The 16,753-nt window shown below is 39.9% G+C and overlaps 1 protein-coding gene across 7 annotated transcripts in view; it reads right to left on the bottom strand.

The window, feature by feature from the left end:
• The window catches only part of NTRK2 (neurotrophic receptor tyrosine kinase 2), a 328,863-nt gene that overhangs the window by 271,681 nt on the left and 40,429 nt on the right, over nt 1–16,753 (bottom strand). For all 7 annotated transcript variants that reach the window (XM_073880676.1, XM_073880674.1, XM_073880675.1 and 4 more), the window contains exons 9-11: nt 9,214–9,350; nt 8,561–8,693; nt 5,601–5,906 (exon numbers count right to left, since the gene is read on the bottom strand). In XM_073880676.1, the coding sequence (XP_073736777.1) occupies nt 5,601–5,906; nt 8,561–8,693; nt 9,214–9,350 (576 nt within the window). The remainder of the gene's footprint in view (nt 1–5,600; nt 5,907–8,560; nt 8,694–9,213; nt 9,351–16,753) is intronic.

The raw sequence follows: 16,753 nt of genomic DNA, 5'->3' as shown, positions 1-16,753 counted from the left end.
AGGATGTCATTGAAAATTGAAGGAGAGATAAAAAGCTTCCAGGACAAACAAAAACTAAAGGAATTTGCAAACACGAAACCAGCCCTACAAGAAATCTTGCAAGGGGTCCTCTAAGAAAAGAGAGAGCCTAAAAGCAGCATAGATCAGAAAGGAACACAGACAATATACAGTAACAGTCACCTTACAGGCAATACAATGGCACTAAATTCATACCTTTCAATAGTTACCCTGAATGTAAATGGGCTCAATGCACCAATCAAAAGACACAGGCTATCAGATTGGATTAAAAAACAAGAACCATCAATATGCTGTCTGCAAGAGACTCATTTTAGACCCAAAGACACCCCCAGATTGAAAGTGAGGGGGTGGAAAACGATTTACCATGCTAATGGACACCAAAAGAAAGCTGGGGTGGTAATCCTTCTATCAGACAAATTAGATTTTAAAACAAAGACTATAATAAGAGATGAAGAAGGACACTATATCCTACTTAAAGGGTCTATCCAACAAGAAGATCTAACAATTGTAAATATCTATGCCCCTAACATGGGAGCAGCCAATTATATAAGGCAATTAATAACAAAAGCAAAGAAACACACTAACAAAAATACAATAATAGTGGGGGACTTTAACACCCCCCCCGACTGAAATGGACAGATCATCTAAGCAAAAGATCAACAAGGAAATAAAAACTTTAAATGACACACTGGACCAAATGGACTTCACAGACATATTCAGAACATTCCATCCCAAAGCAACGGAATACACATTCTTCTCTAGTGCCCATGGAACATTCTCCAGAATTGATCACATCCTAGGTCACAAATTAGGTCTCAACCGGTACCAAAAGATTGGGATCATTCCCTGCATATTTTCAGACCACAATGCTTTGAAACTAGAACTCAACCACAAGAGGAAAGTCGGAAAGAACTCAAATACATGGAGGCTAAAGAGCATCCTACTAAAGAATGAATGGGTCAACCAGGAAATTAAAGAAGAATTAAAAAAATTCATGGAAACCAATAAAAATGAAAACACAACTGTTCAAAATCTTTGGGATACAGCAAAGGCAGTCCTGAGCGGAAGTACATAGCAATACAAGCCTTTCTCAAGAAATAAGAAGGTCTCAAATACGCAACCTAACCCTACACCTAAAGGAGCTGGAGAAAGAACAGCAAATGAAGCCTAAACCCAGCAGGAGAAGAGAAATAATAAAGATCAGAGCAGAAATCAATGAAATAGAAACCAAAAGAACAGTAGAACAGATCAACGAAACTAGGGGCTGGTTCTTTGAAAGAATTAACAAGATTGATAAACCCCTGGCCACACTTATCAAAAAGAAAAATGACCCAAATCAACAAAATTATGAATGAAAGAGAAGAGATCACAACCAACACCAAAGAAATACAAACAATTATAAGAACATACTATGAGCAACTCTATGCCAGCAAATTAGATAACCTGGAAGAAATGGGTGCATTCCTAGAGATGTATCAACTACCAAAATTGAACCAGGAAGAAACAGAAAACCTGAACAGACCTATAACCACTAAGGAAATTGAAGCAGTCATCAAAAATCTCCCAACAAACAAAAGCCCAGGGCCAGATGGCTTCCCAGGGGAATTCCATCAAACACTTAAAGAAGAATTAATACCTGTTCTCCTGAAATTGTTCCAAAAAATAGAAATGGAAGGAAAACTTCCAAACTCATTTTATGAGGCCACCATTACCTTGATCCCAAAACCAGGCAAAGACCCCATCAAAAAGGAAAATTACAGACCAATATCCTTGATGAAAATGGATGCAAAAATTCTCACCAAAATACTAGCCAATAGGATCCAACAGTACATTAAAAGGATTATTCACCACAACCAAGTGGGATTTATCCCTGGGCTGCAAGGCTGGTTCAAAATCCGCAAATCAATCAACGTGATAGAATACCTTGACAAAAGAAAGAACAAGAATCATATGATCCTCTCAATAGATGCAGAAAAAGCATTTGACAAAGTACAGCATCCTTTCTTGGTCAAAACTCTTCAGAGTATAGGGATAGAGGGTACATACCTCAGTATCATAAAAGCCATCTATGAAAAACCTACAGCGAATATTATTCTCAATGGGGAAAAGCTGAGAGCTTTTCCCCTAAGGTCAGGAATGCGGCAGGGATGTCCACTCTCACCACTGCTATTCAACATAGTATTAGAAGTCTTAGCCACAGCAATCAGACAACAAAAAGAAATAAAGGCATCCAAATCGGCAAAGAGGAAGTCAAACTCACACTCTTTGCAGATGATATGATACTGTATGTGGAAAACTCAAAAGACTCCACCCCAAAACTGCTAGAACTCATACAGGAATTCAGTAAAGTAGCAGGATATAAAATCAATGCACAGAAATCAGTGGCATTCCTATATACCAACAAGACAGAAGAGAGACAAATCAAGGAGTCGATCCCATTTACAATTGCACCCAAAACCATAAGATACCTAGGAATAAATTTAACCAAAGAGGCAAAGGATCTGTACTCAGAAAACTATAAAATACTCATGAAAGAAACTGAAGAAGACACAAAGAAATGGAAAAACGTTCCATGCTCATGGATTGGAAGAACAAACATTGTGAAGATGTCAATGCTACCTAGAGCAATCTACACATTCAATGCAATCCCCATCAAAATACCATCCACTTTTTGCAAAGAAATGGAACAAATAATCCTTAAATTTGTATGGAACCAGAGGAGACCCCGAATAGCCAGAGGAATCTTGAAAAAGAAAAGCAAAGCTGGTGGCATCACAATTCCAGACTTCCAGCTCTATTACAAAGCTGTCATCATCAAGACAGTATGGTACTGGCACAAAAACAGACCCATAGATCAATGGAACAGAATGGAGAGTCCAGAAATGGACCCTCAACTCTATGGTCAACTCATCTTTGACAAAGCAGGAAAGAATGTCCAATGGAAAGAAGACAGTCTCTTCAACAAATGGTGTTGGGAAAACTGCACAGCCACATGCAGAAGAATGAAACTGGACCATTTCCTTACACCACACACAAAAATAGACTCCAAATGGTTGAAAGACCTAAACGTGAGACAGGAGTCCATCCAAATCCTAAAGGAGAACACAGGCAGCAACCTCTTCAACCTCAGCCGCAGCAACTTCTTCCTAGAAACATCACCAAAGGCAAGGGAAGCCAGGGCAGAAATGAACTATTGGGATTTCATCAAGATAAAAAGCTTTTGCACAGCAAAAGAAGCATTCCACAAAACCAAAAGACAACCGACAGAATGGGAGAAAATATTTGCAAATGACATATCAGATAAAGGGCTAGTATCCAAAATCTATAAAGAACTTATCAAAGTCAACACCCAAAGAACAAATCATCCAATCAAGAAATGGGCAGAAGATATGAAGAGACATTTTTCTAAAGAAGACATCCAAATGGCCAACAGACACACGAAAAAGTGCTCAACATCGCTCGGCATCAGGGAAATCCAAATCAAAACCTCAATGAGATACCACCTCACACCCGTCAGAATGGCTAAAATGAACAAGTCAGGAAACGACAGATGTTGGCGGGGATGCAGAGAAAGGGGAAGCCTCCTACACTGTTGGTGGGAATGCAAGCTGGTGCAACCACTCTGGAAAACAGTATGGAGGTTCCTCAAACAGTTGAAAATAGAGCTACCATACGATCCAGCAATTGCACTACTGGGTATTTACCACAAAGATACAAATGCAGGGATCCGAAGGGGTACGTGCACCCCAATGTTTATAGCAGCAATGTCCACAATAGCCAAACTGTGGATAGAGCCAAGATGTCCATCGACAGATGAATGGATAAAGAAGTGGTGGTATATATACACAATGGAATATTATGCAGCCATCAAAAGATCTTGGCATTTGCAACGACGTGGATGCAACTGGAGGGTGTTATGCTGAGTGAAATAAGTCAATCAGAGAAAGACATGTATCATATGACCTCACTGATATGAGGAATTCTTAATCTCAGGAAACAAACTGAGGGTGCTGGAGTGGTGGGGGGTGGGAGGGATGGGGTGGCTGGGTGATAGACATTGGGGAGTGTATGTGCTATGGTAAGCGCTGTGAATTGTACAAGACTGATAAATCACAGATCTGTACTTCTGAAATAAATAATGCAATATACGTTAAGAAAAAAAGAAGAAGAAGAAGATAGCAGGAGGGGAAGAATGAAGGGGAGTAAGTCAGAGGGGGAGACGAACCATTAGAGACGATGGACTCTGAAAAACAAACTGAGGTTTCTAGAGGGGAGGGGGGTGGGGGATGGGTTAGCCTGGTGGTGGGTATTAAAGAGGGCACATTCTGCATGGAGCACTGGGTGTTATGCACAAACAATGAATCATGGAACACTACATCAAAAACTAATGAAGTAATGTATGGTGATTAACATAACAATAAAAAATTATTTTAAAAAAAGCTATTTAATAAATACCAGGGTCATGGAGAGGTTTATTGTGTAATGGAACAACTGCACTCCCACTATTGGCTGAAGGTGGCTTCACGAGCATCATCTCTGTCCACGGGGCTGCCCCCAAGTTCACGCTGCCCAGGCCTCCAAGTTTCCATCTTCTCTTTCCTCTGCCAAGCCATCTTTGTGTGGCTGTGATTAACTCAGAGCTATTACAGCAAGTTCTACTCATGTCCAGGTCCCAACGTCCAAACAGGCCTCAGCCTCCACCATGTTATCAGGTATCTGGGCAACAAGATCCAGCAAGTAAGAATACTCTGCCGAACAGCAGTATCTGAAGCAGATAAAGGCATGACAGCAATCCCTGTCATTACGGGGGCTCGCACTGGAATTCTCCTGCTGGCCACAAAATGGACTCCTGATGGCCAGCCATCCTTTGCGCAGTCCAAACCGTCATTCAGAGGGGAACGGTTACCACTCCTAGAAAGACAACTCAAGGTCCGATAGAAGAATGCCTGCACTCTACCCGGGCAAACCACACATTCCAGGACTCTGCTTTCTCATCCATGGTGGGACGGCAGGATTCTGAACTCCAAGTGGATAAGGGTCTAGGAAACACATCTTCACTAGCTCATGAGCTAACCAAATACTGTTCATTGCCCATAGTTTTGCATGGGTTTCACCATTATGGGTACCAAACATCATTTAACACTTGATATAAAAATAATGCGTGCATCAGACTATTGTTTAAAATGATTCATCCCTCCCCCCAACACCTCCTTGGGAGCATGAGTCCCTGCCCTTGGACTTGGCTTTGGCCCTGTGGCTTCCGTTGGCCAGTAGTACACAGCCTGAAGAGACGACGTGCCACTACTGAAGCTAGTCCCCGAGAAGCTGAGCCTATTTCTAGTTGCCCTCTTGCCATCTACACTTGCTACTAAGAAGCAGATCTCCTTTGTACCTGCTGCTTCTTCACCTGTACCCCAGAATAGACACACGGAACAAAATTGCCCAGCTGACCCACAAGCAAGACTAAATAATGGTGTTTTAAGCCACTGGGTCTGGGGGTGGTTTATTGTAGGCACCATTTTGTCAACAGTTGAGTGACATGTGCTATCCTCTCCCCAGATGCAAAAGCATCAGGTACTCACCATCATCGATTCCAGGCCAGCCCATGAAGTGAGCAGAAATCTGTTTCTCATCCTTCCCATACTCATTCTTGGCTACTAACTTGTAGTCCCCATTGTTCATGTGAGTGGGATTATCCAGCTGGAGGCAGCCATGGTACTCCGTGTGATTGGTAACATGGATTTTAGTACAGATGTATTTGGACTCATTCAATATGGCCCCGTTATAGAACCACTGAAGCGCTGGTTTGGGGTTGCCTTTCACAGTGAATGGAATGCACCAGTGGTGGTCTGAGGTTGGAGATTCGAGAAATGTGATAGTTGGAGCAACTAAATTGAAAAAGAGAGAGTTAATAGCACCAGAATACTCAGAATTCTCCCCATCTCCAGATTTCTGTGTATCAATAGGGGATTTTATTCAACAACCATTTGGTTAAGAAAATACAGGACCAGCAACTCTGGAATCCATCAATATTTTGAATCATCATCAAGGCTGATTGAACTCCCTACAGAGAGCTTCAAAGAGACTCCTTTCCCTATACTTAAGACCCATGAATCAGAGTCATTTTTCAAATCTATTCAGTGTGAGAACTGGCTCCAAATAGATCGCAGAGATTTCTGACAGCAGAAGGGGTTCAATTGAAGTCAACTTTGGTTTCGAATAAATACGCCTTGATATTATGTAGATTCATCACCAAAATGCTGAGGGCCACTGTTTTTAATTTACGGTCCTTCATTAAACAACACAAATATTGACAAAAGTGACTTTGGAAATCTTGCTGGAAGCCTGGATCTCACATCACTTATCTAAAACACATCAAAATGACCAAGGCCGTGAATGCTCCTACCAATGCAGATTGATCATTATAAAGTATGATCAATTGGTACTTTTTGCCGATTGCCAATAGTAAATGCTCTTTAAAAGCATCACATTTCGGGGTGCCTGGGTGGCTCTCAGGTCATGATCTCAGAGTCATGAGATTGAGCCCTGCATTGGACTCTGCACTTAGCAGGGAATCTGCTGAAGATTCTCTCTCTCTCCCTCTGCCCCTCCCCCTGCTCACTCTCTCTCTCTCTCAAATAAATAAATCCCTGAACAACAACAACAACAAAAAAGCATTTCATTACAGCACACTCCATTTTTGCTAGATTTCAGAAGCCAATGTTTTGATCCTTTTTAAATGTCTGGGGTTCTATCCAAACCTAGACAAACAAACTAGAGATTACTTAAACTTTAAAAATAAAGCACTTTATGCTTTGGGGAAACAAACACTTAAATAGCATCTTTAAACAGAGTACTTATCCCGAGAGAAGGTATTTAAAGTCCCTCATAATTGTTTATTTTAATGTGGTCTGACTTTGATAACGACACAATCGACGACTGCAAAATACCCCAGAGACCTAATAGCATTGTTTTTCAGGTCAGGAAACCCAAGTCCAGTGAGGTTAAATGACTTGATCAAGTCTAGTGAGCAAGGCAGATCTGGAACAGGGATCCAGGTCTCCTGATCTCTAACCCAGAAGCCCTTCCCTCCTGACCCTGCTTCCTGTTATACGTGTTCATTACACAAATTGGGGGGTGGGATTGGGGGGGGGATTACAGCCTGCTAACAAATACATTTTGGCCGGAGTCACTACCAAAGCTATCTCAGTTGTTAAAACTCTTTACCATTTATTCCTTTTATTCTTTATCTGGATTTTGATAGATAAGGTCAATTCTTCAGACCATGGCGGCCACCATAGATATTAAGTGAGAAGATTTTGAATTTGAGCGTCCTGATTTGTAGGTCTGTGTTACAAATACAAGGACCCCAGTGGGGTAGGGACAAAACTTACCTTCCTCCCACCAGCCCAGGCCCCCATGCCCAGGACCCACTTAATCCTTCCACCATGCTCAAAAGAGCTTTTGGTGATGTGTTGACTTAAGGACATAAAGTTGGAAGCTGGTTGCATATGTTTGGGGATAACATTGATTTCAGGCTTCTGGGTGTCTCGAAATGATGAGAAATTTTAAGTCCAGTACCTACTGGGCACAGAGGTAGTGCTGACAGTGACAAAGGATTACAGTTGGTGACTGCAGTCATGCACCCCAACAATCGCATACGGAATGTGTGCCGCAGGTGAACACTAACCAGCATATCGACACCATGTGTCTACATGTGTGTAATGTGTATTCATACATACACACGTGCCCGCTTGTGGTTTTCTCACCCACATCCTGACCCAGACACAGTAAAACCTCATTAATTTATACCATACCAGCTCAGAATTCGGAATGATGCGCAAAGTATAAGGGATTTTTACTGAATACACATTTGCATGGAACGCTACAACCTGGAATGTTAAGATATGTGTTGTGTTATTTATAATACTGGAAAATAATGCACATACGCTTAAGAAGCTTTAATAGCCTGTATCTTCATTTCAATATATACAGAAATTTAAACCGTTATAATAAAAGTTTTCTGCAGGTGATCATAATTTTCGATCATTTAAGTAGTACTCCACCAACCTTCCCACAGAAACCTGATGTCAAGCTAATGAGGTTTTATTGCATCAGTGGCACACTTGGGTGTTTGTGAATAGCCAGCCCAGTACTTTAGGTGACATAACTTTAAATCTTCATAGTGCTTTTATAGAGAAAAAGATTTTAGAAACTGGTTTATCAGAATTTAAACGAAAACTGATTAACAAAAGGATCTAAAAACCAGATCAAGATGGGTTCTCTCAAAAAAAAAAAAAAAAGCAGAAGGCACAAGAAGACAAGCTTAAGATCAAAAAGACAGCTTAAAAGGACGACACGCATGTGTAAGAGAGATTCGCAGAAATAGAACACTGATATTTCTTGAAAAAATATACACAAAACACTGCACACACTTTTTTTTCTTGACACACTTAAGCAGCACCCAGAGGGCCACAATGACAAATGCACGTGTGTCCACGATCATTCGCTATTAGAAACATATGCCCGTCTGATTACGTACAATGTACAGTGAGGTTCACAGAATCTTGGTCTTCTCCTACAAGATTTTCTGCCACACAGGAGATTTGCTTTCCACTGTCATCAGATGAAATGTTAGTTATCCTTAAGGAGCCCTGTGTGTGGCTTGTTTCATTCTACAAATGAATTAACAGACAAAAATAATCCTTATTAGGGCTGATCCCAAAGTGACAAGATTTGGGGTTTCTCCCCCTAACTAAAGAAAAAAATACACACCATTAGGAAGTTTTCTGGCCTTAATTGGGGCCAGGCACAAGAGTAAGGCCAAAGCTATTCTATTTCTCTAGAATATAACTGTTTAATGCGCAAAATTGATTTAATCCTTGGATTCCTATCTACGTTTCTCCAAGGGAAAAGACCATAAGAAGCATCCCTCGCCTTGCTCACAAGGACACAAGCAGCTCACTAGACACCCAGAGACTCTAATCTATTGGATATACACAACTAAAATGCAAACCTGCATTCTTCTTTGTTAATTATAAGAATTAATAGAAAGTAAATGTATATCAAAAACTCATCATAAATGTCTCCGTATGGCCCTACAAAATATTAAATGATCATCACTAGATGAATACAATCTCAAGTTCTGAGACACTCTCGTCTCTCTAGGAACACAGAGCCAAACAAAAGCCTTACCATATGTTTTGAAACCAGATTACCGACATCCCAGTACAAATTCGGAACTGGATCGCCTGCAACGCTACAAGATAATGTGATAGACTTTCCCTCCTCCACAGTGAGGTTGGGTGCAGCCAAATTTGCTGATGGCAAACCTGTGGAACAAGAAAAGTAAGTGGAGACATATACAAATAGTTCGATTCATTATCAAAATAATCGCAACAAACTGGAAACTCCTCAAGCTTTAGAATCAGTAATGATTTAATTTCCGAGACAGATTTATGTTGATCTGAAAAAGTGCTGGGTTGGTAAGCTTTACAGATTTAATGTGAACCAAAAATGTGTGGTTGTAAGAGCTGAAAACAAATTTTGCATGTTTCTTAAAAATATTATTGCAGAATAACTTTTTACTTTAAAAAAACTAATTTATAAAACTAGGTCCTCTATCTCTCTCAGGGTTTTACAGTTGCTAATCCAGTTTTTTTCCACATAAACAGGTTTCTGTAGACCACCTTACCTTGTTGATTTCCCCATTGTCCCCTTCATTTTTTATAGTCAAAAACAAAAATGTGAGAGGCATCTACATTTTTTGCATAAATCCTCTTTTTACATTAAGTAACTCATAAATATAACCCCACCACCAGACCTAGATTTTGACATAGGTTACCGAAGAAAATGTAGCTTTTTGGGTTGTTTTTGTTTTGGGGGGGCAGAGGGAGAGGGAGAGAGAGACTCTTAAGCACTTTCCACCCTCAGTGCAGAGCCCAACGCAGGGCTCGATCTTAAGACCCTGAGATCAGGACCCGAGCTCAAACCAAGTATGGGATGCTTAACCGACTAAGCCAACCAGGCACCCCAAGAAAATGCAGTTTTAAAGCATTCTTCACACATGAAGCTGGACCATCACAATATTAGAATGTTCCAAAGCTATATAAGTCATAGTTAAATATCATAGGAAAAATGGATTATTGTAAAATTTCCAGTATGATAAAAAAAAGTCATGTGGATCTATACTTCCACATTTCAAGAGCTTTATTGATGCCATTATCACGTCATTAAACCATCACACCTACTGGGTGTTTACACTGCCTTAAATCACATGGGACTCACAGTATTTTCTGCATGAAGGCGCATCCCAGAGAGCATAACAGCAGATATGTCAGGTCCTGCCTTGTCAAGCTTGTCCCTCACTGGGTATCAGAAACTCTGCCCCGGAGCTGCATTTACCCCGACAGCTGTGTCCCAAGGACCTACGACACCTCATTAACTCAGGAGTAAGCCAGAGGTCAGAAAAGGCAATTCATCTTCAGTACACATTACATTGCAATTAAAACACCCACCTAGCGCTCTCTGACCCACTGTCTCCACAGAACTCTCCTATGATGCAGGCCTTACTGACAAAGCCTTTCTTCTTTATTACCCAAAGCGGCCTGGAACAAGATTTCTCCAGGGTTCATCTCATGGTGTCCCCACCATCCACAGAGGACTTCCCAACCAGACCTGGCTTTCAGTGGCCGGTGAGCCTCTTCAGAACCCTTCCTGTCAGCAACCCATAGGAAGCCTTGTTCTACCTTACACAGGGTTTCAAAAATGCTCCCTAAGACTCTGAGTTTCATACTCGCAGGTTTTCAATCTGTCATGTTTTTAGCTTCCAAGGCTCTTATTTTGTTCCTGAACGGTCTTCTATTTGTATAGCACCCTGTTTTTGTCTCCTGGGTGCAACATCTCCTGATCTATTTGAGCTGTTAATCATTTCTTTTGAATTTTTCTTCTCTCCATATCAACACTGTTTCTGGCAACTTGTTTTTTGTCATCTTTTTGTTTGTTTGGTATTTGTCTCTCTTATTGTAAGCTTTTCTCAAAGAGTGGGTATCGTCGGCCGTTCACACATCTTTAAGAACAAGGTACTAGAAGCATTGTGCATTTAACTGTTGCTTTTGGTGTAGGGCAATATTCTTGGCCTTTTCTGGGTACCACCTTTTGCCAATATCATCAGATCATTTTGGGACAGGGTGTGGTCCGATTATTATTATTATAATACTCTTCCAATGTCCTACCCGGAAGAGGAAGAAGGATGGAAATATTGATATTCATATGTAAATCCATCATTTTCTCTATGGTTCTCACAGCCTCAACTCTTTCTGGAGTTCCTCATAATATTGGTTTGATCCTCTTTAGAGAATAAACCTCCAGTTTTCTGCTGAGGAGGGAGGGGTGCAGTCACCTGGAATGTATGGAATGAAAATGGGATTAACTGCTCCATCAGGGACTTGACCCACTCTCTTGGGTTTGGTGCTGCCTGCATACCTGCTTCTTCCTGGGCCTGGTAACAGCCCTGCGTCCCAAACCAATTTCCTCTTGCCTTTGCCCTCTGCCAACCTGGTAATCAGCATTCTCAGCCATTAGCTCGGTTTCTGTTCCTCTGTCTGCTTTCTAGCTTGCAACCGTTTGTGTCCTGTTGACTCCTCTCCCATTTTCTTGTGCTTAGAGATTTATCTGCTGATTCTGGAGGGATCACAGAGCCAGGGCCTGCCCTGGTGCTTGTCATCAAGGTATGACTTCCTCCACCAACAAAGCTTGGAGACACCCCTCTTGGCACCCTGAATACAAACTATAGGATGAATTTCCTACTTACTATAAATTCATATAATAGTTTGGAAATTCTGAGCAGAAAAAAAGGTTAAAATAGAGATTCCCAATAGAGAATGCTATGTCATAATCTCCATTTCCCTAAAAAAATTTAATGTAGTCTCTTTCATCAAGCCTAAATTTATATAAACAATTCTAAAAAATGCGTGTTTAATTACATTAATAGTAGTATTATTTACTGGGCATTCACTGAACCAGAAACTCTTTTCCAGGACTTTAAATGATTGGTTTATATAATCCTTACAACCATCACAAAGTTAAGTGTTTGTCCTTATCTAATTAAGGAAGACTGTGTGTTCTGGAAAAGTCTAATACATCTTCCAAAATTGCCCACATACCTGTAGACCTAGGATTCGAACCCAAAGTTCGCGGTCTTCACTGCTACACTATACTTCCTTCCCAGACTGCATATATCCATTTTAGCACAGAACATAAATACCAATATGTATCTACAACCTAAGAGTTTAGTTCATTTAGAAAATAATTACGTGTCTATTTGTGAAGGAAGAATGAGTCTCTCTTATTTATAGACAAATTGTATCACCCTGTCACAGCAGTTCTCCAAAGGAATCTGTGCAAAATTGGCCAAGTCTAGATCTTTTAGATGTAAAGTCTTCCACAAATGAGTAAGCATCTGACTCACGTTAATTCTAAAGCATTAATAGGCTGGCCAAAGATTCAATAATGGAAAAAACAATCTGTACTTGAAATATCACTTGAGGTTTAATTAGCACAATAAAAATGAAATGGGATGCATGAACAGCCAAGCAGGATAAACCATTTGCCAGGCACTACTTCCTGGCTTAATAAGATTTGAAATCAGCACAAGTACAGAGCAAAGCTCAGCAATGCTTCCAAGAGCTTCTAGCCCTATTGTCATGGGATCCTGATTTAAGCTTCCGAGCGTTCTTCCTCTGCACTCTGAGAAACCTCACTGGAGATAAGAGGTGACCAGCCACCCAGGCAGACGGACACCTCTATGTCGATGTCCTGGATGTGTTCAGAAAGGACATACCAGCCTGCGGACCAATCGCTCATTAGGTTTTTTTTGTCTACGACTATTATTCTTAAACTCGGCAGGGGCTTGAGCTATCATCTCGTCCACAGAGCTCTCCCCAAAGTGTGTTCTGTGGAAATCAGACTCCTTGAGACACTTGGTGGGGAAGAGGGGGGGGATCTAATACTTAAAAAAAATAAGAGCCTATAGGAACTTCCGTAACTCTGGATGTTCACTATGCACATCACATATTAAAAGCTCCCAGAAGTGCTGCTCTAAAGGAATCAGTTCACTTCCATGGATCTTATATTCCCCAAGCTTTTTTGACTACACCCTTTCCCTGTAGTATCTTCTTGTTGTGGCTCTGTTATTTTTATTTGAAGTAATTTGACAAAATATATAAGATACACATATTTAAATTTAGATGTAAAATATATTTAAAGCTACATATTCATATCAGTGGTAGTAATAACATTAATAGCTCATGTTTATTGAGTACTTGATATGTGCTAGACCTTATCGGCAATATTCTCCATATTAGCTTATTTGGCATCCTAAAAACTCTTGAAAGTAAGTGTCATTAGGATCCCCATTTCCAGATGAAGTTAAAGCTTATCAAGTACCACAACTGAATAACTAATGAATGGGAGCTGGGCTTGACCCTCATCTTTCTGTCCATGGCCTCAACCAACACATTGACTGGCTGCCTCCTTTATTGGGCTCAGCCCTGCCTCTGCTCCCTTCCATGAGCGCATACTTCCAGACAATTGACTCTGTCTTAGGATCACTAATTTAAAGTATGCAGGTTCTTTCCATTTCTTTATCACCATTCCAAAGGGATAAGGAACACTCGTTTTTAGTACGATATTAGGTAAAAATGAATTTGGTTGACCTATTCCTAAAAACATAAAAAGCAAATCAAGTAGGCAGTGTCTCACTTTCTAATGGTTGAAGAAAACTAACCTCTTATCACTTTGAGTTATTAACTCAGCTTTGCAGTGAGTGAAATGGGTCAGGTCTGGGTTTTATTTTTCACCTGTAAGTAGGGATAATGTTCTTTCCCATCTTGTTTTAGTGATCCCTGAGCTCTGTTCATTTTGTGTTCGATCATCATTCTGTGCATAAAATATTCAAATAAATTATGATTTTTGTCTACTCTCTCCTCTCCTCTCACATTCTCTCTTTTTGGCACATCTTCCACTTTCTCTGTCTCTTAAAGCATATATATTTCACTACCTGGAAAGAAGCCAGAATGAGCCTGACCTATTTAGAAGTAGCTGCTTTACGCCCAGTTACAAAAATGACAGAAAATTAGCAAAGTGACTTTCCAAGCCCAAATTGGAAACTGTGCTTCTATGCTTGTGTGAGCTGTGTCATTACAGTGACAGCAACCAGGAAACTTCTAAATACAAAAACCATGTCAGCAGCTGACAGGTTAGGAAAAAAACAGCTTTATTTGCCATCCTAAAAAGATAAAGGAAAACAATGGTCCACTGTGTGGCTTGCTATATTTTAGGAGACAGAACCTGATCCCCAGTAAAAGCAAAGCAAACTAATAAACTAGACGTTGTATGTGTTTTTCAGAAAAGAAACAACAACTCAATCCAGCTAAGGTGGTAAGAAATTAATGTGTTATATTAATCTAGCTTCTAGAATACTGACATAGCATTTCCTTTGAATCTTCTGTAAGCACTAACAAAGCAGAATTGCTATCAGTCTAGTTTCCTGGTTTGAAACAAAGAAGGACTATGTACAAATATGCTAAGTAGACATGTATTACAAACCACAGCATGACAACCTTTTAAAAGTACATCTTAGGAAGAAATTAGGAAAACCAATTTACCTCAAGGAACCAGGCTTCTTCTCCTAGATACCTGTGAACTGACCTCTCCCATCCTAAAGAATATTTTGTTGTTGTGTCTTAAGGAATCTCTCCACTGAAAGCTTGAAGGTTGGGAAAGTGGAAAATTGGAATTGTTGTTATAAATAACAAGGAAACCAAAGGCAGGACTGATTTCAATTCATGAGACCCCTAAGGGAGTTTTACATAGTAGCCATACAGTTCAAGCATCAAGTGAATTACCACCTTATATTCACTGTGGGAATAGCATGTTCTATGGTAACCAGTTACTAGTAAAATAGGTTGAGGGATTGCTTTGATAGGACCCAGAGGAATATGCCTTTCTTACATATATTTGCCATCTACTTAGAACAGAGCATCTCATCCACTATTAACATTTCCTGAAGAAACTCTCTTGCAGAGATTTAAATCCTAATTATAGTATAAAAAAGTTAAAGTATAAAGTATACTGTTCTCTAATAATCCCGTTTAGTGAGGGGAAAGGATTGAAAAGCCTGTACTACAAAACTAAATGCTGAAGATCAGTCAAAGTAGCAGGTGCATTCTTATATTAAATCAGCACAATAACCTTGGCAAAATAACCTTTCTTTAGAACTTGTGTGATTCGATCTCTCTCTTCAGAACCGGTGTGCCTAGCAACCCTTTTCTTCCAATTAATGTGGAAATTTTAGATGAATGTGTTTTGTTGCATTGCAATTAATGACGTTTTTCTAAGGTTAAAAAGGACCTTGTGGAGAAACAGACCACAACATGTTTCCCAGCATGAATAAATTTACAGTAATTCACGGCAGGAGGGGCTGCTAGAAAAATATTGTGAAACATTCTAACCGGGCTGCAAATGGTAACAGGGCCATTAAACTTCCCAGCTGCACCAACCACACTCACTTAATCACTAAGAGCAGAAGGAACATGAGACTCTTTCAAAATGGGATGATGACAGAAATTTCAACGGGAACGACAAAATGCTAATATATGGAATAATTTAGCTAGAATAATATAAATCTTTAAGTTATCATAACTGAAATATCTACACCATTATATAAAAATCTGGTCCAACCTGGTGCCTGAGTGGCTCAGTCGGTTAAGTGTCTGCCTTAAGCTCAGGATTGAGTCCCACATCAGGCTCTCCGCTTGATGGGGAGTCTGCTTCTCGCTCTACCCCTCCCCCCTGCTTGGGCTTGCTCACTTGCTCTCAAATACATAAAATCTTAAAAAAAAAAATCCAGTCCAAACTGATCACTACTATAATGTGCATGGCTCATGCATTTATTAATTGATGAATTCAGCAAACATTAATCAAATGCCTATTACATTCGAGGGATACATTGACACCATGGGGGATGTATTTTTGTTTATAAAATGTAGAGAGTTTGTTAATATAATACTTACATGTGCAATACTAAAAGGGGAAGTTTTTAAAGAAAGCCCACCTAATAAAGGAATGAAATCTCAGTAGCTCTTTCTTATTGAAATTAAAATGTTACCAGTTGCAAATTAACTCAGTAGCCATAGTTATTGGCAAACCGTTGGCTTACAATGACAAAACAAACACACAAGACCATACAGTACTCTTATGAGTTACTCATACACTTAGCTAACAAGTTGCATCCAAAAAAAAAAAAAAGTGAAGATGAGCTCCATGAATCTGTGATGTAATTAAACACAACATATTTTATTTTAGAAGTCTACAGAGGGCAAGACCTAAAAGAAAAGCCAACCAACCACAAATCCATGCTCTAAACAAGATATCTAATTTGAAGACAGTAGCATATTATCCAATTTCTTTAGTAAGGACTTTCAGAAACAATTTAAATCCAAACACCTGGTATAAATCTACTGCTCAATTTGCCTAACTTCTCTTTAAAGAGCCTAAAATGGGAAACTGTGATGAAGTAATATAAGAATAAGCTCTAAACTGAAGTTTCCCCCCTTCTGATCTCAAATCCCCAAAATAATTATTATGCAAAATTTTTTAAAACTCCAGAACCATGCTGGAAAATGAGAAAACATACTGCTAGTGGATAAGACACCCTGAGAAACCCCTGAACAAG

This window comes from Callorhinus ursinus, unplaced genomic scaffold, assembly GCF_003265705.2.
Source record: "Callorhinus ursinus isolate GAN/ISIS: 27379988/994484 unplaced genomic scaffold, GSC_fseal_2.0 scaffold39, whole genome shotgun sequence".
Taxonomy (NCBI): domain Eukaryota; kingdom Metazoa; phylum Chordata; class Mammalia; order Carnivora; family Otariidae; genus Callorhinus; species Callorhinus ursinus.
Note: the sequence above shows the minus strand (reverse complement) of the source record. Positions and strands in the feature narration are given on the sequence as shown.